General features: G+C 47.3%; 1 protein-coding gene across 1 annotated transcript in view; it reads right to left on the bottom strand.

Annotated features, from left to right (window-relative positions):
• The window catches only part of THSD7A (thrombospondin type 1 domain containing 7A), a 510747-nt gene that overhangs the window by 60982 nt on the left and 422165 nt on the right, over nt 1-27600 (bottom strand). The window contains 2 exon segments of the mRNA XM_030201155.1: nt 21686-21801; nt 26136-26277. Coding sequence (XP_030057015.1) covers nt 21686-21801; nt 26136-26277 — 258 coding nt within the window.

Here is a 27600-nt window from a genome sequence, read left to right on the forward strand (position 1 = left end):
TTATTTTCATTATAGTGTTTGGAATATGTCCACTTTGAGAATCAGGTGCTCAACATTAAAAGTTTATATTTATTTACTTATTTATGGCATTTTATCCCACATTAAACATGAATTAGGGTGTTTTGTGGCTCTACATGAGAATTGTGATGATATGATCCCTTGTTTCATATTGTTGACGGTCTGCATTTTCCGTATGGGTGGTATATTGGTGTATTAGGTTCTGCCCAGTGTAATATTTATGGTACAGTAAGGTTCTGAGTATGTTTTTGCACAAAGTTGTGCATAGTGTTTTGCAGTTGAGCGATTGTGCTTAGAATATGCTTTGAGCAACCACTTTATTCTTTGACATATGATACATATCTAATATCTAAATTTAATAAAAGGTATTAATTGTGACTTTTATTTTTATTTATTTATTTTTTCCTGTGTGTTATCAGATAATTATGGATTTAAGCTCCACCCCTGGCCCCACCCCTAACCCTGCCCCCTTTAGCCTCCCCAAACAGTTGGGCCACCGACCGCCTATGGGCATTGCTGTGGCAGGAATCACTAGTGCGGTTTTGGTAACATAATAATAACAACATAACAATATAACTTATATTCTGCCTGTACCACACGGTTCAAGGCAGATCGCAATAAAAGAAGATGGTCATGTCCAGGAATCTACATAAGATTGAGTAACAAATTTCTGAAGAAATAAGTTTTTCTAGTTTTTCGGAATTGTAAATAGTTTGTTGCAGAGAGCAGTAGGGTTATAACTTCTTTTTCAAGACGAGCTGCTTGAAATGAGAATCAAGTGTCAAGAAACCTAAGGGCCCTGTTTACTAAGCTGCGCTAAGGGCGTGCTAATGTATTTAGCATCCGCTAATGATTAGCATGTGCTAAATGCTAAGTTGTCTATGAGAATTTTAGTGCGCGCTAAAAATGCTAGCACACCTTAGTAAACAGGACCTTAAACCTTTTCGTATTTTCAAGAAAAAAGACAAGTATATAAGGTTAATAATCTCATAGTTCTGATTTTCCTAATAAAAATAAAATGATCTAAAAGCTAAAATAGTGTTACATCGCAGTAATAATTACTCTGTCATCATTTGTACATACAAATCTAACCTCTCCCAATGAATGCTCACATTTTTAGTACTTTACTTTGTTGAGTTAAGTGCAAGAGTGAGTGGAACATATTGAGGAAGGGCTAAAGGTTAACTAGATAGTGCTGATATTCAGTGCTAGCTAAGTTTAACCTTTGTGAACCATGTTTTTCCATAGGGCATGAAGGTAGGAAATGGAACATTCAATTCAGGCCATTCATACTTTGCTGAATGCGGATCTTTAGGTGAAATAAGAATAAGGACATAGGGGAATACATGTGCAAATGTCAGCACATCCAGCAGAAATAGCCATTTCTGTTAAAAAAAAAAACCTTATCATAAAATTCCCACTGTAGCTCCGTGTGACCTTGAGCAAGTCACTTAACCCTCCATTGCCCCAGGTACAATAAACTTAGATTGTCAGCCCTCTAAGGACAGAGACTGTACCTGCATATAATGTGTACAGCGCTGCATACATCTAGTAGCGCTATAGAAATGATTAGTACTACCAAGGTTTTACTTGTGTAAATACTGATTTTGCAAAATTGGACATCCAGGACAAGACAACCAAGGCATCAAACAAAATAACTAATTTTAGAGAATTTGCAGAGGGATTTAAATACAAGAAAGGTAAGTGTTTGTGCCCCTCAATCACTAGAGCAAACCACAGGTCTAAATGCTGCATTCTATATATTTTTTTTAAAGTGTGTATTGTATTGTCTGGCTCACCTAAGCCAAGATGCTTTTTCTAAATGGTTTATGCTGTGACTTTTACATACGTATAAGCTGTGCAAGCCTTCTAAAATGTCCTCCTATGTTTGGTCAAAAAAAATACTTTCCTAAAGTTAACCAGATAGACTTAGAGGGGCATAATTGAACGAAAACGTCTATCTCCATGGGCGTTATCTCTGAGAACGGGTCCTTGAAGGGGCGGACCGAACCGTATTTTCGAAAAAAATAGACGTCCATGTTTTATTCGACAATTTGTGAGCTGGGCGTTTTTGTTTTTCAGTGATAATGGAAAATGAAAGCGCCCAGCTCAAAAACAAATAAATCCAAGGCATTTGTTCATGGGAGGGGCCAGGAGTCGTAGTGCACTGGTCCCCCTCACATGCCAGGACACCAACCGGGCACCCTAGGGGGCACTTTTACAAAAACAAAAAAAAGGTAAAAGAGCTCCCAGGTGCATAGCACCCTTCCCTTGTGTGTTGAGCCCCCCAAATCCCCCTCAAACCCACTGCCCACAAGTCTACACCATTACTATAGCCCTAAGGGGTGAAGGGGGGCACCTACATGTGGGTACAGTGGGTTTGGGGGGGGTTGGATGACTAAGCATTAAGCAGCACCATTGTAACAGGTAGGGGGGGGATGGGCCTGGGTCCACCTGCCTGAAGTCCACTGCACCCCCTAACAACTGCTCCAGGGACCTGCATACTGCTGCCAGGGAGATGGGTATGACATTTGAGGGTGAAAATAAAATGTTGTGAAACATCATTTTTTGTGGTGGGAGGGGGTTAGTGACCACTGGGGGAGTCAGGGGAGGTCATCCCCGATTCCCTCTGGTGGTAATCTGGTCATTTAGGGTACTTTTTGGGGCCTTATTCGTGAAAAAACAGGGTCCTGGAAAAGTGCCCTAAATTCTAGCTACAAACGCATACTTTTTTTCCATTATCGGCGAAAGGCGCCCATCTCTGTTCGGGTGATAACCACGCCCCAGTCCCGCCTTCACCATGCCTCCGACATGCCCCTGTCAACTTTGTACGCTTCAGCGATGGAGTGCAGTTGAAAACGTCCAAGTTCGGCTTTCGATTATACAGCGTTATTCGTTTTTGGGAGATAAACGCCTATCTCCCGATTTAGGTCGCAATATAGGCGTTTTTGTCTTTCGATTATAAGCTGGTTAATCAGTTAAATTTAACTGAACATTTTCAAAACATCAGATTTAACTGGCTTTGGGGTTCTTTTACCAAGCTGTAGTAGAAAGTGGTCATAGTGTGGCCTTATAGAGGAGGAGTAGCCTAGTGGTTAGTGCAGTGGACTTTGATCCTGGGGAACTGAGTTCAATTCCCACTGAAGCTTCTTGTGACCCTGGCCAAGTCACTTAACCCTCCATTGCCTCTGGTACAAAATAAGTACCTGAATATATGTAAACCACTTTGAATGTAGTTGCAAAAACCTCAGAAGGGTGGTATATCAAGTCCTGTTTCCCTTTCCCTCATGCAGGTTTTTCCCATGCACTAAGGCCATTTATCCCATAGCTGGAAAATGGTCAACTGTCTAGTTTTGTGATTAATGACCATGCATTAATGTTGCCATTAGAGCGCAGCCATTGACAATAATCAACCTGTGAGCACTTACAGCCACCCATTTTATAGGTAGTAAGGGCTCATGAACTAACCCTGTGCTAATCAGTTAGTGCATGGTAATATAGATTTGCTGATTAGCTCAGAAACACCCACACAACCGGACATACCCCCTCCATGGAAAAAATATAAAAATTCTTTAGCATATGGTTTGTGTATACAAGTATCAGTCTTACTGCAGGACACCTGAGCACATCCTATGGTAGGCCCTTTTAAAATGCGTTAGGTGGACGTGAATGCCTAATGCAGCTTAGTAAAAGGGCTCGCCTTTTTTTTTTTAAATATCGAATTAAAGGTTACTGATAACTCATCTGATTATCTTTAAGTGAATATCCATCTGATGACTTCTGACCTCAGTACAGAAGCAGATAGAAATATTTACACAAAACAGGGGCAAAAATTAGCATTTAATTCTCACCATTCATGTCTCTAGACAGAAATATTTGGTTTGGCAACAGGGGGGCCAGCTAGGTGTGTGTGTTTGTGTGTGTGTGTGTGTGTGAGGGGGGGGGGGGTCGTCAAAGTGACATTTCTGCACATCATGTCTCTACCTCTACCGTACCCTTCTCTTCATGTGCAGTATGTCTCTTCCAGAACTTCTCCTCTCTCCCCTAAATCCATGTGCATCTCCTCCTCCTCTGTCTTCCCTCCCCTCCACTCATGTCCAGCATTTCTCCTCTCTCCCTCCACTCCATCCATGTACATCTACTTCCTCTGTCTTCCCTCTCCTCCATCCATGCCCAGCATTTCTCCTCTCTCCCTCATCCTCCATTCGTGTGCATCTCCTTGCTCTGTCTTTCCTTCCCTCCATCATTTCTCCTCTCTTCCCTGCCCTCCACTCCATTCATGTCTAGCATTTCTCCTCTCTCCCCTCCCCTCCATCCATGTGCGTCTCCTTCCTGTCTTCCCTCTCCTCCATCCATGTCCAGTATTTCTCCTTCCCTCCCTTCCATCCATCCATGCCCAGCAACTCTCCTCTCTCTCCTGCCCTTCCCTCCATCTCCAGCGATTCTCCTCTGCCCTCCCCTCCCATTCATGTCCAGTGATTCTCCTTTGCCTCTATCATTCCCTCTTGTCCATGTCCAGCGATTCTCTTCTGCCCTCCCTTCAGTGGTGTGCTGGTAAATTTTTAACAACAGGCTCTCTCCCCGGTCCACCTCGGCGCCCCCCCCCCGTCCACCACTGCGCCCCCCCATCCACCTCTGCACCCCCCTGTCCACCTCTGCGCCCCCCCCAAAAAATTGCAGAGCTGGCTATAGCCGGGGGGGGGGGGGGGGGGGGGCAATGCATTACTCTCTCCAGGAAAAAAAATTAAATGATCCCAGGTTCCAATCTAATTCATGTTTAATGTGGGATAAAATGCCATAAATAAGTAAATAAATATAAACTTTTAATGTTGAGCACCTGATTCTCAAAGTGAACATATTCCAAACACTATAATGAAAATAAAATGATTTTTTTTCTACTTTTGTTGTCTGGTGACTGTTTTTCTGATCATGCTGGCCCAGTATCCGATTCTGCTGCTATCTGTCCTCTTAACTCCGTTTCCAGGGCTTCCTTTCCTCCTTTTTTCTTCATTTCTGGTCCTCAGCTTCTGCCTATTTTCTTCATCCATGTGCAGATTTTCTCCTCTCTTCCTTTTCCTTCATATCATCTCCTTCCTCACTCTTCTCTCCCCTCCATCCATGTCCAGCATTTCTTCTCTCTCCCCTCCTTTCCCCTGCCCTGCATGCACCCATGTCCAGCAGTGACCCTCCTCTCCCCTGGCCTGCATGCACCCATACCCAGCGACCCTCCTCTGCCCTGCCCTGCATGCACCCAGATGTCCAGCAGTGACCCTTCTCTCCCCTGCATGCACCCATGTCCAGCAGTGACCCTCCTTTCCCCTGCCCTGCATGCACCCATTTCCAGCAGTGTACCCTCCTCTCCCCTGCCCTGCATGCACCCATGTCCAGCAGTGACCCTCCTCTCCCCTGCCCTGCATACACCCATACCCAGCGACCCTCCTCTGTCCTGCCCTGCATGCACCCAGATGTCCAGCAGTGACCCTTCTCTCCCCTGCATGCACCCATGTCCAGCAGTGACCCTCCTTTCCCCTGCCCTGCATGCACCCATTTCCAGCAGTGTACCCTCCTCTCCCCTGCCCTGCATGCACCCATGTCCAGCAGTGACCCTCCTCTCCCCTGCCCTGCATACACCCATACCCAGCGACCCTCCTCTGTCCTGCCCTGCATGCACCCAGATGTCCAGCAGTGACCCTTCTCTCCCCTGCATGCACCCATGTCCAGCAGTGACCCTCTTTTCCCCTGCACTGCATGCACCCATGTCCAGCAGTGTACCCTCCTCTTCCCTGCCCTGCATGCACCCATACCCAGCGACCCTCCTCTGCCCTGCATGCATGCATCCAGATGTCCAGCAGTGACCCTCCTCTCCCCTGCATGCACCCATGTCCAGCAGTGACCCTCCTTTCCCCTGCCCAGCATGCACCCATGTCCAGCAATGTACCCTCCTCTCCCCTGCCCTGCATGCACCCTGATGTCCAGCAGTGACCCTCCTTTCCCCTGCCCAGCATGCACCCATGTCCAACAATGTACCCTCCTCTCCCCTGCCCTGCATGCACCCTGATGTCCAGCAGTGACCCTCCTCTCCCCTGCATGCACCCATGTCCAGCAGTGTACCCTCCTCTCCCCTGCCCTGCATGCACCCATACCCAGCGACCCCCTCCATCCACCCATGCCCAGCAGTGACTCCCTTTTCCCCTCTGCCACCCCCTCCCGAGTTGTTTCGCGAATTCTTCTCCTCCCTCCCTCCCTCCCGATCCGGTCCCTCACCGCCTGCTTGTTTTTTTAATTCTTCGGGGCAGGCAGTCTTGCCTGCCCGCTTCCAGCGCCAACTGTCCTCTGGAAGTCTCGGCGGCCATTTTTAAAGCGCGAATCGGCAAGGGAGGACAGTCAGCCTGCCCTGAAGAATTAAAAAAACAAGCGGGCGGTGAGGCGGATCCGGAGGGAGGGAGGAAGGAGAGCCAGAGCCAGAGCCAGCTCGCTATTTTCAACAACCGGCTCGCAAGCTGGAAGAAAATTTAACAACCGGCTCTTGAGAGCCGTGCGAGCCAGCTCCAGCACACCACTGCCTCCCTTCCATGTCCAGCGATTCTCCTTTGCCCCTTATCATCCATGTCCAGTGACTTGCCCCAGCCTCTACCTCCCTCGAATTCCAGTTCAAACCCCAGCTCTACCTGCCTGTCCTCAGCTTCCCGACTTTCCATTCCTGCTGCCCTGCGTTGAAATCTTTTATTTTACTTCAAGTCAAAAGCAGCAGCAGCAGGGAAAGCAAGCAGGCAGGCTTGCCTCCTCGCTTCCTTGCTTCCCTTCCCTCAGCGTCTTGCCCTCACGGAAAGGAAATTAAATCAGAGAAAAGCAGGACACTGAGAGATAAAGGAAGGCTGGAGGTCAGTCTGCCTGTTGCTTTCCCTGCCGGTTCATCGCTATGATTTCAATGCAGGGCGGCAAGAAAGGAAAGTCAGGGACCTGAGGGCGGGCAGGTGAGCCAGCCCTCAGAAAAATGGTGTCGGTATGTCATACCAGCACAAAACAAAGCACTGCTCTTATTATCCAGTCTTCAATCTCCATTTATTCACTGCATCTATCTAAAGCTTTTCATATCTTTCACTCTACCCAGGCCCTCTCATTCCTTTCCTCTTATTCCTCAGTCTCTTCTCCACCATCCAGCATTACACTATCTCCCTCTCTATCTCACTTCTCCCTATCCACCATTACCTCATCTCTCTCTCTCTCACTTAACCCCATCCAGTATTATCCTCATCTTCTCTGTGCCCCTCTCTCCTATCCAGCATTACCCCATCTCTCTCTTTGTTCTTCCCATCCAGCATTACCCTGTCAATATCCTTCTATTGTGTCTCTCCATCCTGCATTACCCCATCTCTCTCTCTCTCTCTCTTTTCTCCCCGATCCAGCATTACCCTGTCTCCCTCTGTCTCACTTCTCCTCTTTCAGCATTATTCCCTCTCTCTTTACTATTCCCACTTTCACCCCATCCAGCATTACCCCGTCTCTCACTCTCTCTCTCTTTCTGTGCCCCATAAGCATTACCCCATCTTTCTCTTGTTCTTGCTCTCTTATTTCTCTCTTTTTGTGTCTTTTTTCCTTTATCCAGCATTGTCCCATCTCTCTCTCTCCCTCTCTTCCCCCCATCTCATCCATTCAGCACCTCTCCTTTCTCTCTCTTTCCCTCTCCCACTCACCCGGTTGCCATTTTCTGGATCGGGCCATATCATTTCTACAAGCAAAGATGTGTGGGACCATTTTCCTGCGTGCTGCTGCAAGCTCATCTGCTCCCACCCCTCTGATGTAAACTTCCTGCACTGGAAGGGCGGGAGCAGCTGAGTTAGTGCTGGAATGCACAGGAAAATGGTCCTGCATGTCTTTGCTTACATAAATGATACTGCCCAACAGAGAAAACATCACAAGCATGAGTGGAGGGAGGGGGAAGAGAACGAAAGGAAAGGAGAGATGCTGGGGGAGTTCGGAGGAAGCGCTGATTCAGATTGGGATGGAAAAAGGGTGGCAAGGCAATTTTTGGAATAAGTATAAAGTCAATGAGTTAAAAAAAAGTTTTCTGCACATCCACATTTTGTATCCCTTCAGTGATGGAATCATTTGATACTTTCTAGGGAATTTCATTTATTGAATGATTTTCTACAGGGCCTTCCTAGAAAGCCCAGGGCTGCTGAGAGGGGGGAAGGGGGGCAAAATTCTCCAGACCCGCACTTCCAAAGGGAACCCGGTGCCGGGGTCTCTCTCTCTGTCCTGCTCCTGATGGGACCCAGGTGATTCCGTTCCGACAGAAGCAGGAGAGAGAAAACTCCAGCGCTGGGCCCCCCTTGGAGGCTGGGGAGGAGCAGACACAGCAGGACTTTGGGCCAGGGCCTCTGGTTAGGCTGACGGGGGACCCTCCCAGGCCCTGCCAGCAGAAGAGGTCTTTCTCCAGTGCTGCTCTTCACGCTGCTTTTCCCCCTCAAGCCGCTCATGCTCAGTTTTCAAACCAAGCATGTGCAATGTGAGAGAAAAAGCAGCTGCAGGGGCAGGCCATGCAGCACAGTGAAGGGCAGTGCTGGAGGAAGACCTCTTCTGCAGCTGGCACCTCAGGATCCCCACCAGCCAAGGTATTTGCAATTGCGGTGGTGGGGTGGCGATCCTGGGGTGGGCGGCCCTGTCCTAGGTCCGGCTCAGTCTCTTGGTGGCCCTGAGAAAGCCTATGAAGGCTAACTTTGAATTGCCCTCCTAATCCTCAACACAAATATACTGCAATCTATGATCATGATCTAACACTCCAATCTTATACAGGGCCAGGCAGGCATTTCTTGATCATGATAATAGATTGAGAAAATATTGGACTACACACAGGCTCTCCCAGCACCAACAGTTTCCAGGTTTCTAGAGCTAGCTAACACATAACAGGTTGAGTACGATATTCAGCATGGCTATGTGCTTTTGTTTCTTCTATTTCACACAAAACTATTACTATAACATTAAAGCAAAATCATTTATTGAGCAAAATCAAATGTATTAATGCTTCAATGCTGCATGAGAGGATTACATGAGGCACTACCAGGAAGAGTTCTTCTAGCTCCTACAGGGAAAATGGTGCTCAATTATTACTGAACAATAAGCTCAAATTCTGGAAAACTGCATTTATACTGTACAATATTCTTTATAGAATTCATATTTCATTAGGTCACGGGCAACCTTTCATTTTTAAAGATGTCCCAACAGGAAAGGCACTGCAACTGTAACTAGAGATGTGAGAACAGCCTGGGGGTTACTGGAGGCACTTGTCATACTGAGAAGGAAGCAAAGTCCGGAGAGTAATGCTTCCCTTCTGAGGCCCAGACAGTGAAACCAAGATTTAACACTGAGTGAGATGTTGAACGTTTCTTTGCGAGCTTTGCCTTCGCTTCAATGACACCAATATACATTTGGAAGTGACATGTGTTAATTGAAAACTTATCACTAGAGTCTAACAACTCCTATGCTGTTAACATGGTTTAATATAAGCAACAATCATTGTAATGTTTCTCTTGACTACCCATAAAATACATCAAAATAGCAACATTTTCCTTTCAAGTTCCTCTTAATTATCACAGTGAGAAAATTAGTCTAATTTTATAAGATACAAGAAATTGTGGTAGAAAAGTCCAGAAAGATATTCTGCTTTCATAAGTCTGACTACACTGACACCATTTGGGCAGGAATATAAACAACTATACGCATAAGCTGTTGGAAATGATTAAAGCAGTAATGGACTTTATCAGATCATACCTTTATTATTTATTTATTTATTTGTTGCATTTGTATCCCACATTTTCCCACCTATTTGCAGGCTCAATGTGGCTTACATTATGCCGTAGTGGTCAGGGCCGGTCCAACCCAGTAAGCGAGGTAAGCATGGCAGGAGGGCGCCAACCTCTGGAGGGCACCGCCGCGCCATGTTGACCCTCGCCGCTTACCTCAGTTCCCGGACCCCGACAACAGCCCTGCTTTCGGTTTCCTGCTCTGGTACCCGCGCCGCCCTAGGGCATTTAAATCTTATATTTAAATTTACCTCCAACGTCGCAGCAGCTGCACAGCATCAGTGAAAGCGTTGCTGCCCGACATCTCTAGCTTTCCCTTTGCTCATTCATTCCCTTCTCAGTGACCCGCCCTCGCAAGGAAATGAAGTCAGAAGAAGGCGGGACACTGAGGGAACGAACGAGCAAAGGGAAGGCTGGGCGACATCGGCAGCAGCGCTTTCACTGACGCTGCGCAGCTGCTGCGACGTTGGAGGTGAATTTAAACACAAGATTTAAACCAGAGAAGAGGGCAGACAGGTGGGCATGGGAGCGGGAGGGCAGGGGAGAGAGGAGCATTGATGGACAAAGATGGACATAGATGGGAGGGCAGGGCCCAGGGAGACAGGAGAAATTGCTAGACATGGAGGGGAGGGGAGGGAGGAGAATTGCTGGATATGGATGGATGGAGAAGGGAAGGGGAGAGAGGAGCATTGATGGACAAGGATGGACATGGATGGGAGGGCAGGGCCCAGGGAGAAAGGAGAAATTGCTGGACATGGAGGGGAGGGCAGGGGAGAAAGAGGAGAATTGCTGGATATGGATGGATGGATGGAGGGGGGCAGCCGGGGAGAGGAGAATTGTTAGATATGGATGGATAGATGGATGGAGGGCAGGTGAGTTGCTGGACATGGTGGATGGAGGGGAGGGCAGGGAGAGAATTGTTGGACATAGATGGAGGGGAGAGAAGGGAAGACAGGTGTAATATTTTCAATGATGCCATGGCTAGTAAAAGGGGTGTGACTACTGTAGGGGCGGAGCCATAGTGATCCTGCCCCTGGATGGGTAGGGGCGCCGACTAATAGGCTGCAGGAGGGCGCCAGAAACCCTAGGACCGGCCCTGGTAGTGGTGATCGCCATTACCGGAATGAGAAATATAGAGTGGTTTTGCAGTGAAGTTCATAAGTAACCGAGTGATTTAAGCTGTCAGGTAGAGGGAGTTCATTTCAGGAATGTGAAATAAAGTGGTATTGTGTTAAAGTTCATTGGTGACAGAGTAAATTAAGCAATCAAGTATAAAGGGTTCAGTTTTGTCCAGTTCAGGTATAAGTTTCGTTATCTGGTATTTGGGATAGATCATTGTGGTATGCCTTTTTGAACAGGTTGGTTTTAGTGATCTTCGGTAGTTTATTAGGTCGTGCATTGTTTTTAGACGTTGGTAGTACATTCCATAGTTGCGTGCTTATGTAGGAGAAACTGGATGCATATGTTGATTTATATTTTAATCCTTTGCAGCAAGGGTAGTGGAGATTCAGGAATATGCGTACTGACCTTTTTGTGTTCCTGGTTGATAAGTCTATGAGGTCTGTCATGTAGACTGGGGCTTCGCCGTGAATAATTTTATGAACCAGGGTGCAAATTTTGAACGCAATACGTTCTTTAAGTGGGAGCCAGTGTAGTTTTTCTCTTAGAGGTTTGGCGCTTTTGTATTTCGTTTTTCCAAATATGAGTCTGGATGCAGTGTTTTGGGCGGTTTGTAGTTTCTTAATGATTTGTTCTTTGCATCTTGCATAGATGGCATTGCAGTAATCTACGTGGTTTAGCACCAATGATTATACCAGGCTGCGGAATATTTCCCTTGGGAAGAAAGGTTTTACTCTTTTGAGTTTCCACATTGTATGGAACATTTTCTTTGTTGTATTTTTTGCTTGGCTTTCTAGTGTGAGATTTTGCTCAATTGTAACTCCGAGAATTTTCAGGTTATCTGAGATAGGAAGGGTGTAGCCTGGGGTGTTTATAGTGGTGGGTTTGTTCATACTGTATTGTGATGAGAGGATGAGGCATTGTGTTTTTTCTGCGATGAGTTTTAATTGAAATGCATTCACCAATGAATTCATGATTTGGAGGCTGTGTTTGATTTCGTTTGTGATTTCTGTTGGATCATGTTTGAACGGGATGTAGATTGTGACATTGTCTGCGTAAATGTAAGGATTGGTTGGACTTTAAAGATGACCTTTTGTTATTAGAGAGCAAAAGTGTGTGTAAAATGTATCCTTAATTAGCCTTGCACTAAACATTGCCTAACCCATGAGGTGGCACATATGTAATTTTCTAAAGTGATAGGCTCTTCGTTGTCATGATGGGAAGAGGGAGACCTTATAGCATCGATATCTGTATTAACCTCGCAAGGCTAATGCTAAAACTTTTCTATAATCTTCACCTGCACTGATAGGTCATGAGCTGTTTATCATGCATTTGCATCTTTGACTGCTCAATTACAATGTTGTTTAATGTTTGATCACTTTAAATCCAGATTAATACGGACCAAAGTAAACAAAAGCCCTAAAGTTCATTAATTAGTGCATGCATTAGCACAGTTTATGGTGGACACAATATTCAAAGTGAGCAGGATGTTTGAATAACTCAATTATTCAGATATTTTCAGCCCTTGAATAGAATAGTATCTCATTGCTGATGGAGAAATGTTAACACTGCAAAGGAATTTGTGTGCCCATCCCACTGCATTTCACTTCCATCCTGTCTTTCATTTTAAAGAAATCTCTGCACAAAACTGAACAGTTTATGGGGTCCTTTTACTAAGGTGCACTGAAAAATGGCCTGCGCTGGTGTAGACACATGGATTGGACGCTCGCATGTCTATTTTTCAGCACACCTGCAAAACAGGCCTTTTTTGCCAAAAATGGACGTGTGGCAAAATAAAAATCAGCATGCATCCATTTGGGCCTGAGACCTTAGTGCCACCAATTGACTTAATGGTAAGGTCTCACGCGTTAACCGGGCAGTAATCGTCAGTACGCACTGCCGATTATCACCCGGTTAGTGCCACGCGGTAGAAAATAAAACATAATTTCTGTCACACGTAAAAAATGGAAATACTGCCCAGGGACACAGTAGCCGGGCGGTAGTTCCAAATTGATGTGCGTTGGATGCGTGTGTCTTTGTAACTAAGGTGCATAGGTGCCTACATGCGTCCAACGCATGCCAATTTGGAATTACCACCTGGCTACTGCATCCCCTGGGCGATAATTCCATTCTTTACACATGTCCAATACGCACTTCATGTGGATAAGTTTAACAGGGTAGATGTATCTCAGGAGTTATTTGTAGGCATCTAGGAAGAGGAAAGTTTTGAGTTCAGATTTAAAATACTAGAGAGATGATTGGTGGTGAAAGAAAGGGCTGTGGTAATTTATTTCAGTGTTCTGGACCTTGGACAGAGAAGATTGTTTTCCTGGCATTGTTTGTGAAAATTTTCACAAAATGATGGCACTACTAACCAGTTTTGAAATGATGATCCAAGAGTTCTTTGGGTCAAATAAGGGGTCCATAAATGAGAAGGTATGGGGGTTCACCTGAGGAGTGGATTTTGTAAGATAACAGTATGATTTTGTTGATTATCTAATGGGGTAGAGGTAGCCAGTGGACTGCTTTCAGAAGAGGAGTGACATGATCGAATTTCTTCGCATCTGTGATGAGTTTAATGGCAGTGTTTTGGACCATTTGTAAATGTCGAACGTCATTTGTTTTGAGACCAGTGTAGAGTGAATTACAATAGTTGAGTTGGATAATAATGAATGAATGAATGAATATGTTTAAGGCCAGTGGGTCTATAAAAGGATCAAATTCAGTGGAGCATGAGTTTAGCACATGCTTATTTGGCTTTTACCACAGGACGTCTGAGTGTGTCCTGCAGTATGCTATTTTAAGCTGCATTAGGTATGCCTTAGCACCCAACTCAGCTTTTAAAAAGGGCCCCAAAGTTATTCAACACCCATATCACCCCTGTGAAAAAGTAACTGGCCCTAAACCCAATAACTGGTTGCACCATGTTTAGCAGCAATACTTAGAACCAACTACTTCCTATAATTTGATATGTCTTTTACATCGCTTTTAAAGAATCTTTGCCCACTCTTTTTTCGCAGAACTGCTTTAATTCAAACACATTCATAGGGTTGCATTCATGAACTGCTCGATTCAGGTCCTGCAACTGTGCCTCTATTGGGTTCATGTTTGGATTTTGACTAGGCCAATCTAAAACATTACTTTTGTTTCTCCTTAGTCATTCAGATATGGACTTGCCTTTGTGTTTTGCATCACTATTTTGTTACATAACTCGATTATGCTTCAGCTTATGGACAGATGAAAGGAGATTCTCCTTACGAATTTTCTGATACAGTGCAGAATTCATGATTTCTTCAATAATGGCAAGTTTTCCAGGTCCCGAGGCAGCAAAGCAGCTCCACACCATCACACTACAACTACCATGGTTGACTATTGGAATGATGGTCTTACTGTGGAATGCGATATTTGTTTTATCAAAACAAATGCAAGGAGGGGCCCTCACAAGTCTCACAAAAGAGTCCAGCAGCAATGAAAGGGGTGAGAATGAGGTGAGCTCCAAATGACCAAGGCAAACAAGCAATACAAACATCAAAGAGTTTATTTGCCAAGAAACTGACTCGAGAGGACTGGCTGTTTTGCACTGCAGTGCACACTGCTTCTGCATGTTTTTAAATTTGTAATTCTATGAAGCCAATTTGTTCTGAACTGCTATGACTCCTGAAGAAGGCTCTGTGCCGAAACATGGCCCTTGTAGGGTCTTGGAGTCAGTTTCTTGGCAAATAAACTCGATGTCTATTCTTGTTTCCTTGGTCATTTGGATCTTGCCTCAATTTCACCTCTTTCGTATTTGCTTTATGCCAGATATCATGGCATCTGTGTTGTCCAGTTTCACTTTTAACATAGTAACATAGTAAGTGATGGCAGTGTCAGGTTCTCAGGTTCAGAGCCCGCGGGGCCGGGCTCTGGAGCAAACGTGAGCCCTTGGGCTGCTGACGAGGAGCGACAGCAGCAGGCAAAACCCACCAACCAACACTGGGTAAGCACACCGGCAGGGACTGCAGGCACTGCCCAGCGAACTGGAACACATGGACTGGAATCCCCCGGACTGGAGGACACAGGACTGGAACACACACCGGACCGGAACACACTGGACTGGAGCACACCAGACTGGAACACCCTGGACTGGTCCCCCGGACTGGAGGACACAGGACCGGAACACGGGACTGGAGCACACTGGACTGGTCCAACAGCTTCACCTGTACTTAGCTACTAAGCCCCCCAAGAGTTGAGCTCCTGGGTTCGAGTAGCCGACAGGACTTACTGGATACCGGATGACATAGGGACCAGGACTGGAAACAGAAGTGCTCCTAACCCTAAACTGATCTACGTGCTCCCAAGCCCTAAACCAGCAGGAGTGTTCCTAACAGTAAACTGACAAAAGGACTTCCTAAGCCCTATAATAAACAGGAGCTCCTAAGCCCTGCTCAAGAAAGGGACTTCCTAAGCCCTAAACTAACAGAGCAGGGAACTAAACACAAAGCTAACACAGGTGCTACTAAGCACCAAGCTACAAGCAGAGCTTTACACTAATAAGCTAAACACAGAACTAACCAGCTACCTAAGCACTGCTCTAGCAAGCTAGAAGAGCTCCTAGCACTAAAAGGGAAGACAGGGGAGCCACAAGGAAAAAGCAGTGAAGCTAACACATAAGCCAAAAGTGCTTCTAAATCACCAAACACCAACAGCAAAGACTGCAATGCTCCCAATAGCACAAACACCAGAAGTACTTCTAACAGCAAACTCTGCAGTGTTCCTAACAACACCAAACCCTGAAGTACTTCTATCAGCAACAGAGCTTCCAAAGCCCTACACATAGCAATGCTTCCAAAACCAAGAGGGAAAAGCAGGGGAACCATAAGGGAAAAACAGGAAAGCTAAACACACAGTCACCAGTGCACACTGCACTAACACTAACCTGGACCTTAGCAAAAGCAAGCAGGGAAACTAGACACAACGTCAGAAGTGCACACTGCACCACCCTACCTACAGCAAACACCACTGTTGCAAAGGCCCTGAAGGAAACAAGACCACTTCCTTATCAAGGCCCTCCCTGATGATGTCACACTCCCTAGACCTAGGCAAAAGCACACTGACCCAGAGAGGCCCAACCCACACTAATGCAAAACCGTGAAACACTTGAAGCCAGTACACCCAAAGAGAGTTAGAGCAACTCAGGCAACACACACACAGGTGCAGTAGTAAAGTAAAACAATTAACCCCATGCTGCTGGAAGCTGCCAGCACAGAGAGACAGAGCCAGCTCAGAAAGGACAGAGAAAAGAAACAGAAGCCAGCTAAAAAGCTGACCCCCAGGAAAGAGGTAAGTTTGAGAGGGGTTCAAACCCCAATCATAACAGCACCTCCCCCTCAAGGCTCCCGTGTCCCCTCGGGAGCTCCAGGTCTCAAAAGACAATTTAGGTCTCCATGGGTAGCTGTGATGAAATCTCCCAATGGGTTTCACAACATAAATCTGGGCGGCTGGGCAGGACGTGACAAGTACATCTGGAACTAGGAAACCAGAATGGCTTTGGCCACCACGAGGCTCTTTAGAACGGCTGCTAGGCAGGATCAGAGTCTTGGATGCAACAAGTGGAGTCCTATTCAACAGGAACCATCTCTTGAAGGAATCCACAACTTCCTTGACTTCCTGGCACTCCACTGTAGCAGCCAGACCTGGGCTAGAGCCCACACCCATCCTGGAATCTAAAGCCGGACAGGAACTCGAACAGGACTTCAGATTGGACCTTGCCTCTTGGCTGGAGCTGGAACTCAGGAGGGGTTCAACGTCTTGGTTGAAGTGGGAACTTAGAGTAGACTCAGCATCTTGCCTGAGACTGCAATCTGATCCGGCCTCAGCCTCTTGGCCGGAACTGCCACTCAATTCGGACTCAGCCTCTTGGCTGGACTCGGTACTCAACGTAGACTCAGCATCTCGGCTGGCACTGGGACTTGCTCCGGACTCAGCATCTTGGCCGGAACTGCAACTTGACCCGGACTCAGCCTCTTGACCGGGACTGCAACTTGACCCAGACTCAGCATCTTGCCTGGGACTGGAAATCCAACTTGACCCGGACTCAGCATCTTGGCTGGGACCGCAACTCTCACCGGACTCAGCATCTTGGCCGGGACTGTAACTTGACCCGGACTCTGCATCTTGCCTGGAACTGGAACTCCAACTCTCACCGGACTCAACATCTTGGCTGGGACTGCAACTTGACCCAGACTCAGCATCTTGCCTGGGACTGGAACTCCAACTTGACCCGGACTCAGCATCTTGCCTGGGACTGTAACTCAATTCTGATTCGGCATCTCGGCTGAACTCTGCACTCGGTGCAGACTCAGCACTCATCGTGGACTCGTCATCTTGGCTGGGCTCTGCACTCGGTGTAGACTCAGCACTCATCGTGGACTCAGTATCTCGGCTGGCCTCTGCACTCGGTGCAGACTCAGCACTCATCATGGACTCATCACTCGGTGTAGACTCAGCATCCCGGCTGGGACTGCAACTCGATCCAGACTCAGCATCTTGACTGGAACTACAACTCGATCCAGACTCAGCATCATGGCTGCCACTGCTGCAACTCGGAGTGGACACAGTATCACGGCTGGCCTCAGCACTCGGTGTAGACTCAGCCCACAGCGTGGACTCAGCAGCTCGGCCAGGACTGCAACTTGACCTGGATTCAGTATCTTGGCTGCCACTGCTGCAACTCGCTCCGGACTCAGCATCTTGGCTGTCACTGCTGCAACTCGCTCCGGACTCAGCATCTCGGCTGCCACTGCTGCCACTCGCTCCGGACTCAGCATCTCGGCTGCCACTGCTGCCACTCGCTCCGGACTCAGCATCTGGGCTGGAACTCAAAACAGACTCAGGCACTGGGCTGGAACTCAGTGTGGACTCAGAAGCTTGGCAGACAAAGCCCTTCAGGCTGGACTCAGAAGTTTGTCGGGAAAAATCAGGAAGCCACCTTCTTTCAGCTTGGGCTTCAGGAGTATCCCGTAGGGCTGGATCAGACAAAAGTGCAACCCGGTAATCCTGGAGTGTCAGAAACGGATCCAGATCAAAAATGGGGTTGGAACTGGGATCCAAACTGGTACTAGGAGGCTTGGTTTGAAGCGCCACTTGAACTGGACGCAGAGACTTGGCTTGAAGCGCTGCTTGGACTGGAATCGGAGACTCAGTCAGATGCATCCCTCGGACTGGACTCAGAGGCTTGAGTGGAAGCGCCACTTGAACTGGAGTCGGCGACTCGGTTAGGAGCATCCCTTGGACTAGGCTCCGAGGCTTGGCTGAACGCGCTGCTCGGACTGGATTCAGACACTTGTCTGGGTGCTCTGCTTGAATGAGACTGGACCCCTGCTGGGCCCAGAGCATGGTATTCCCAAGACGTCTCCTCTCAGCGACAGCTTCAGGAGTATCCCACAACGCTGGATTCAAGACAAGGCTGCGGCGATACTCAGCGAGCGTGATAAAAGGGTCCATATCTGAAACTGGGTTTTCAGTGATTCCAAGCCACCGGACACGTTTTCTCTCAGCTGCCGCTTCAGGGGTCTTCTTCAAAACAGGATGAGACAAAAGTTTCCCACGATACCGACGAAGAGTCATAGCAGGATCAAGAACAATGACGGAGCTGGACCCCAGCTGGGTCAGCTGGGCGGGGGTTCTTGCTGGGCTCATGGCCTTTGCAATCTGTCAGGTTCTCAGGTTCAGAGCCCACAGGACTGGGCTCTGGAGCAAACGTGAGCCCTTGGGCTGCTGACGAGGAGTGACAGCAGCAGGCAAAACCCACCAACCAACACTGGGTAAGCACACCGGCAGGGACTGCAGGCACTGCCCAGCGAACCGGAACACATGGACTGGAATCCCCCGGACTGGAGGACACAGGACTGGAACACACACCGGACCGGAACACACTGGACTGGAGCACACCAGACTGGAACACCCTGGACTGGTCCCCCCGGACTGGAGGACACAGGACCGGAACACGGGACTGGAGCACACTGGACTGGTCCAACAGCTTCACCTGTACTTAGCTACTAAGCCCCCCCAAGAGTTGAGCTCCTGGGTTCGAGTAGCCGACAGGACTTACTGGATACCGGATGACATAGGGACCAGGACTAGAAACAGAAGTGCTCCTAACCCTAAACTGATCTACGTGCTCCCAAGCCCTAAACCAGCAGGAGTGTTCCTAACAGTAAACTGACAAAAGGACTTCCTAAGCCCTATACTAAACAGGAGCTCCTAAGCCCTGCTCAAGAAAGGGACTTCCTAAGCCCTAAACTAACAGAGCAGGGAACTAAACACAAAGCTAACACAGGTGCTACTAAGCACCAAGCTACAAGCAGAGCTTTACACTAATAAGCTAAACACAGAACTAACCAGCTACCTAAGCACTGCTCTAGCAAGCTAGAAGAGCTCCTAGCACTAAAAGGGAAGACAGGGGAGCCACAAGGAAAAAGCAGTGAAGCTAACACATAAGCCAAAAGTGCTTCTAAATCACCAAACACCAACAGCAAAGACTGCAATGCTCCCAATAGCACAAACACCAGAAGTACTTCTAACAGCAAACTCTGCAGTCCTAACAACACCAAACCCTGAAGTACTTCTATCAGCAACAGAGCTTCCAAAGCCCTACACATAGCAATGCTTCCAAAACCAAGAGGGAAAAGCAGGGGAACCATAAGGGAAAAACAGGAAAGCTAAACACACAGTCACCAGTGCACACTGCACTAACACTAACCTGGACCTTAGCAAAAGCAAGCAGGGAAACTAGACACAACGTCAGAAGTGCACACTGCACCACCCTACCTACAGCAAACACCACTGTTGCAAAGGCCCTGAAGCAGGGTTGCCAGGTGGAAAATATTTTTCCAGCCTAAAGGAGCCCAAAATCCAGCCCAAAAACCGCCCAAACTCAAACCCCGCCCCTGACACCCCCGCCCCCGCGTCATCACCCCCGCCCCCGCCGTCATCAACCCCGCCCCCGCCGTCATCGGCCCCGCCTTCCCCGTCACTAACCCCGCCTTTCCCGTCACTAACCCCGCCTCCCACGTCACTAACCCCGCCCAAAAACGTCACTAACCCCGCCCAAAAACGTCACTAACCCCGCCCACCGCGGCCGAAAAAGCCACCTAAAAAAACCGCCCGAAGCACAAAAACCAGCCCAAAAAACCGCAACCCGCCGCGGGCAAAAATTTCCCGCGGCGGGTCGCGGAAAACCGCCCAATTGGGCGGTAAAACCGCCCACCTGGCAACACTGCCCTGAAGGAAACAAGACCACTTCCTTATCAAGGCCCTCCCTGATGATGTCACACTCCCTAGACCTAGGCAAAAGCACACTGACCCAGAGAGGCCCAACCCACACTAATGCAAAACCGTGAAACACTTGAAGCCAGTACACCCAAAGAGAGTTAGAGCAACTCAGGCAACACACACACAGGTGCAGTAGTAAAGTAAAACAATTAACCCCATGCTGCTGGAAGCTGCCAGCACAGAGAGACAGAGCCAGCTCAGAAAGGACAGAGAAAAGAAACAGAAGCCAGCTAAAAAGCTGACCCCCAGGAAAGAGGTAAGTTTGAGAGGGGTTCAAACCCCAATCATAACAGGCAGATAAAGACCTGAACGGTCCATCCAGCCTTCCCAACTGTCACACTCATTTTCAATTCCTGATTAAATAAACAATGAATGTGATGTAAAATACTTGATCAATACTTTTGACTTATATGTGTATAGAATTTATCCTGGGAAGATTTACCACTATTCCAAGCCTTCTCCATTTGGAGATACTGGCTCTCACTGTGGTTCAGTGGCATCCCAGATCTTTAGAACTCACTTTGTAACCCTCTCCAGACTGTTATATTTCAACAACTTCTTTTCTTTAATCTCTTCTGCAGTTTCCTTTGATTGTGGCATAGTGGTCTTTTTGTAAACACTTTGTGATGACTATTTCACTCTCATGGTAAGGTTCAATATATAGTGACATTTAGGGGTCCTTTTACTAAGGTGTGCTAATGGATTTAGTGTGCACTAAATGATAAGAAGCCCATATATTCCTATGGGCGTCTTATCATTTTTATTGTGCTCTAATCATTAGCGCATGCTAAATCTGTTAGTAAAAGGACCCCTTAGATTCAGCAGGGCTGGTTGCTGTCAAGCCTGGCTCTGTTCAAACAGCTGAATCTAATTTGACTAATTGGCTGATTGAGTAACTAAGGGGGTCTTTTACTAAAGCTTAGCTTGAGTTATCTGCAGCAAGGCCCATTTTATTCCTATGGGCCCTGCTGCAGATAACTTGAGCTAAGCTTTAGTAAAAGACCCCCCCCTAAGGAGGCAGTTACTTTTTATAACTATTTCCCTAAATAAATAGTTACAATTTAAAAACTGAAACATGTTTACTCATGTTTCCTTGTCTAATATTATTTTTTGTTTAAAGATCAGAAAGCATTCAGTGTGTCACGTATACAATAACAGGGGAAATTAGGAGGGGGGAGGGGGAATTTTTCACATCACTGTACCCAGTATGCCTGAACATAACCCACCTTGAGTTGCTATTGAAAAACGGTGTGAACTAAAACCAAATAAATTGTTACATTCAACATATCTGTTCTACTATCAGTTCACAAGAGAAATAAAAATGCTAGGTTAAGTTTTATCTTTAAGGAGACAAAATCTGGGCCTATTCATAAACTCCCTTCCCTTCCCCACCCCACCACACAGACACATTCTGACAGAATGATAGCACCCACCTCTTCACAGTACTTTAGGTCAACTGATTTGCCATCACTGTTTACGCAATCCAACATCCTGGTTTTCATGCCATTGCCACAGACAGACTTCTCACTCAGCTGACACGTACTCCAGTCTGCAAGTGAGAAAGTAGCAAAGAAGAGAGCCAGTGAAAACAGTATGGGATAAACTTTGAATGACCCGCCATTTCATATTCACAGCAAACTATGGTATCTTTAACAGTGAAAAGTCAAACAGACATGCAACCAATTTTATGATTTTGCTAACATTCCATATATTTCTGATCTGAAGAAGAAGGGTTACCTTCAAAAGCTAATCAAAAAATGTATTTAGTCTAATAAAAAAAAAGGTATCATCTTATTTTCTTTTCTATGTTTTGTTTTATTTCTATTTATTACCTCTAAAAGTGAATTAACATGGCTACTACATCACTCTACTCATAGAATGTAGGAAAGAATTATCTAAAAGAGATATGTGTCTGTCTATTAGGTTCTATTCTATTCATAGCTTATATTCAACCATATCTCCATAGGATTCATCGTAGACCACAATAAGAGCATCTCAAACAGATGGAAATTTTTTTTGTTACATTTGTACCCCGCTCTTTCCCACTCATGGCAGGCTCAATGCGGCTAGAAAAATAGAACAAAATAGAACAAACTAAATTAAATTTAATCTACATTTGAAAATGTAAAAAAAAGTTTTCAACTGCACACATCCCAAACCTAATGTGAAAAGTATCTTAGTAAAAAAAAAAAAAAGGAAAAAGAGAAAATAGACAATATAGCTAACTTTAGAAACTAAAAGTAAGGAAGCAAAGCTATAACTATTGCGGTCATAATTATGCAACTCTATTTGGCAGCAAGATTGGTTGCAGACACATTCTGGCCAATATTCAGCTGGCGGCAGTCAGCATTTTTATGTCCACTGCAGGCTGTATTCCCAAATATTCAATGCTGAGCCATATCTGTGAACCGGTACTGACTATCTGGTTATATGTTGGCTGCTAATTTTTTGCGGTTAACCACAAAAGATGAATCACATGAGCTAGGACTGCTTTTTATGCAGTTATCTTATGCGGTTAAGGGCTAAATATTGACACTTAACTAAGTGCCAACTCTGTCCAGGGCCACTGAGAAGGGGAGGGGCAGGGGGGCATGATTACCTGGGCCTGACCTCCAAGGGAGGGGCCTGGCACTGGGAAGGATTCAAGGGTCTGTCTCCAGGGCCGCCGAGAGGGGGGGACAGGGGGGACAAAATTCCCCAGGTCCGGGCCTCCAGGGGGGCCCGGCGCTGGAGTCCCACCCGCCCTCCGTCGTCAGAGCCGGTCAGGCAGGGGCGACAGGAGCGGTCGCACAGGGCCTCGTGCCTCCAGGGGCCCCGCGGCGCTTCCTGTCACTCCCTGCCACATCGTCGTGACGCTCAGCTTCTCATTCTTTCCAGCCGCCCTGCATTTAAAAAGTTGCAGCAGCGGCAAAAAAACAGGCTCGGCTCGCCTCTCCTTTAAGCCCTTCCCCTTCTCTCTCAGCGTGCACTGATGCAATTTCCGGTTTCCGGTTTCCGCGAAGGCGGCACAGTGCACGCTGAGAGAGAAGGGGATGGGCTTAAAGGAGAGGCGAGCCGAGCCTGGTTTTTCACCACCACTGCAACTTTTTAAACGCAGGGCATCTGGAAGGAAAGGAGGGCTGTGGTGGAAAATTGAGGGCACACCTGGCGCTGGGAACTGAAACTCGGGTGGGGGGTGAAAAGGGGAGTAAGTTGGGGCCTGTGGGGCAAGTCACTGGATATGGAGGAGAGGGGAGGACAGGGAGCAAAGGAGAATCACTGGGGATGGGTAGGGAGGGCAGGGGAGAGAGGAGAGTTGCTATGGATGGATGGAGGGGAGGGGAGGAGAAATACTGGACATAGATGGAAGTGAGGGAAGACAGGAAGGAGATGCACAAGGGTGGAGGGGATAGAAGAGAGGGCAGGGAACAGCGGAAAATCACTGGAAGTGAATGAGAGGGAAGGACGGGGCACTGGATGTGAATGAGAGGGGAAGACGGGGCAAAGGAGAATCACTGGGCATAGATGGGAGGGGAGGGCAGAGGAGAATTGCTGGACATGGATGTGTGGGGAGGGCAGGGGAGAGATGAGAGTTGCTATGGATGGATGGAGGGGAGGGTAAGAGAAATGCTGGACATGGATGGAAGTTAGGGAAGACAGGAAGGAGATGCACATGGATGGAGGGGAGAGAGGAGAGGGCAGGGGACAGAGGAAAATCACTGGATGTGAATGAGAGGGGAGGACAGGGGGCAAAGGAGAATCACTGGGCATAGATGGGAGGGGAGGGCAGAGGACAATTGCTGGACATGGATGTGTAGGGAGGGCAGGGGAGAGATGAGAGTTGCTATGGATGGATGGAGGGTAGGGTAAGAGAAATGCTGGACATGGATGGAAGTGAGGGAAGACAGGAAGGAGATGCACATGAATGGAGGGGAGAGGAGAAATACTGGATACGGATGAAGGAGAGGGGAGAGTTGAAATGCTGGATATGGATGGAGGGGAGGGAAGAGAGAACATGAGATGAACATAGATGGAGGGAAGGAGAGAGAGGATAAGTGCTGGACATGGATGGAGGAGAGGGAAGAGAGAGGAAGAAGATGCATCCTGACGGAGATGAGGTAAAGGGAAAAGAGGAGAAAAACTGCACATAGCTGGAGAAAATAGACAAAAGCTGGATCCACTCTATACCTTCTCCAGTCAAGTCCGCGGAGGACCCAGCTTTTACCTATGGATGTAGGGCAAGAAATGAAGAAGAAAGGAGGAAAGTAAAGAAATAAATGGAAAGGAAACCCTGGAAGTGGAGTTAAGGGAATACATGGAGAGCAGCAGAATCAGAGACTGGGACCAACATGATCTGAAAAACAGTCACAAGACAACAAAGGTAGAAAAAAATCATTTTATTTTCATTTTAGTGTTTGGAATATGTCCAATTTGAGAATTTACATTTGCTGTCTTATTTTGCAATGTATAGCAATGTTCTGTTTTTCTGGTATTGTGCTGCATGCAGAATCTGTATGCTAATTTGGTTTCTGTCATTTTGGATATACTGGACTGGGGTGGGGTGGGTGGGCCCCAGTGAACTGGTCTGCACAGCTCCCTGCAGTTGCTAAGACCGGCCCTGTCCGTCGTCGACCCTCTGCCACCGGGCCGGGCCCCCTGCATTGAAATCACAGCGCCACTCACCTCCGTGTGAAAGCGCTGCAGGCAGCAGCAGATCGCCTCCCTTTGGGCTTCCTTCCCTCTCTGTGTCCCGCCCTCACGGAAGTTACGTCAGACGAGGGCGGGACACAGGGAGGGAAGGAGGCCCGAAGGAGGGAGGCGATCTGCTGCTGTCTGCAGCGCTTTCACATGGAGGTGAGAGGTGCTGTGATTTCAATGCAGGGGCCTGGCCCGGTGGTGGGCAGAGGGAGGGGGGCAGGTGGAGGGGGAGTGGCGGTGACCTCGGGGGTGGGGGTGGGGTGGGGGGCCCCCAGGGGTGGCCTTGTCCCGGGCCTGGCCCAGTCTCTCGGCGGCCCTGTCTGTCTCTCTCCTGCTCCTGTGTGCCAGGAACCAGATGATTGCGTTAACACAATAACCCGTGTCCTGGCACATAGGAGGGAGCAAGAGACAACAGACTGAGGGAGGAGCAGAGTGACATAGAAAGATAAGGGGCAGGGCAGCGGTGACCCGAGTGTTAGGGAGGGCATGGCATAGTGTCAGCCCAGGTGGTGGGAGGCAGTCCTGCCCTGGGCCCAGCTGTGTCTCTAGGCGGCCTTGACTCTGTCCCTGGAATGCCCACAAATTAGCCTGTGTCGGCTCATTTTCTTGGCACTAACTAAGGGCCACTGAACATAGGAGCCAACTTTTCAAAATTATTGGGGGTGCTAAGCCCAATGGAAATGACCCCTCCCTGGACACATACAAGGACTTTTCTCAATATTGGGGGTGCTCAAGCACCCACAGAGTCAGCTCCAATGCCACTGAATGTTTGCAGATAACAACAGACAAGTGATTTAAACAGCCAGGGGCCTCTCTGGGCCGTTGAAATCGCTTTGAATATCAGGCAGATTATTTTTATACTGTATACTCTGCAAAGAGTTGACGTTTGGCAATGTAGTAGGGATGTGCATTTATTTCATGTCATTTTTAACCCATAATGACAGGAAAACCTCCCAAATTTTGTTTTATCCCTCTGTCCCCAATACTATCCTACTGCCCAAATAGCATGTCCTATTGTTCAAACAGTGTGCCTATATATTAACAGACACAATTATGTGCACTTTTAACCCAAAATGGGAAAAAAAGTAACCCCAAATAAACAGAAAAATCCTGTAAATGGCATGAGAAACTAAAAACAAAACAATTTTTGGTCTCCACACCCTAAAATGTACTAGTACATTTCACATATGACTGTGCAAAACGTACCTGTAACATTATAATCATAGTGATAACAGTTTTTGTTTAGACGGCAAGGCTCAGTTTCAACGGCAACATGACAATTTTTTCCTTCATCAGGTTGTCTTATGGGATAGGCTGACCTTTCACGAACGTTGCTGCCGTTGCAGGGCTTGGAATGTGAAACAAACACACAAAGTTTAAGAAACAAAAAGAATCCGTGCACAAAGACAACACAGTGTCAGCTGAAGCAACACTTCCCATTAAAACATTTAACAAACATCTGACTGGTTGACTTTTGCACTGTGATCAGGGATTACAATATTACTCAGTTTGCTTCTCTGGGTTTACTTTCATACAAGTACATCATCACTACAAGACAGCTTGCACTTTACTTGGACAAAGTACATGCATGAAGACTGAACAGGTGATAACACAGAAAAATGGCTGAATTAACACCAGTTCCCATCTTGTGCTAATTCAAATGATTCCTTTTTTGAGTGACTGGGAAAACTGATGAATGTGCACAGATTTCCTTCCCCTTACTTAAACATGCTCACAGAAATGCATTTGCGGGCAGAATACACAGCCTGCAAAGAGGTGGGAAAATGTGGGATACAAATGCAATAAATAACGTGGAAGCGAGTACAAACTTTTCCAAGGGCAACTTACAGATGGGCGAGGTTATCCTGAAAATGACTTTGAAAATTGCCATTGAATCACTTATCCAGATGTAATGAAAAGGTCTTATTTTGCTCTTTTCTTTTACCTGGATGAAGTTTAGGAACTATGGGGTCCTTTTAGTTAATTGTGGGGTGGAGGAGTAGCCTAGTGGTTAGTGCAGCAGGCATTGATTCTGGCGACATGGGTTTAATTCCCACTACAGCACCTTGTGACCTTGGGCAAGTCACTTAGGGGCCCATTTACAGAGTGATGGTAAGCCCAATGTAGGCTTACCACTCACTGCTCTGGGACCACCACTGGCCCAATGCAGCCACTGGCAGTAGTCCCACCTTGGAAATGGCTTGCGCAGCAATTACCAGGTGGTAACCTGGCATCACCGCACACTGCCCAGCAACCACCGGGTTAGTGAAGGAGCCCTTATCACCACCTCAATAAGTGGCTGTAAGGGCTCCCTGCTGCATGGCCATGCAGTAGGAATTCTCTCACCATATGGCCATGTGTGCTGGGGGCTTTTTTACCTGCTACAGTAAAAAGGGGCCTGGAGCGTGGGAAAAATGGCCCCTGCTGCTAACGCAGTGCCCTTTTTCCCGCAGCTTGGTAAAAGGACCCCTTAACCCTCCATTGCTCCAGGTACAAAAACTTTGATTGTGAGCCCTCAACAAACAGAAAAAGTACCTGCATATACCCCAAATTTTAACACACATACTTGAAAAGGGGCCCTGGCCATGGGAGGAGTGTGGGCATGTTGGGGGCTTTCTCAAGTTTACACACGTGCTTATAGAATTCAGGGGAATGCACTTACATTTAGACT

This window comes from Microcaecilia unicolor, chromosome 1 (genome assembly GCF_901765095.1).
Source record: "Microcaecilia unicolor chromosome 1, aMicUni1.1, whole genome shotgun sequence".
In the NCBI taxonomy this organism is placed as follows: Eukaryota; Metazoa; Chordata; class Amphibia; order Gymnophiona; family Siphonopidae; genus Microcaecilia; species Microcaecilia unicolor.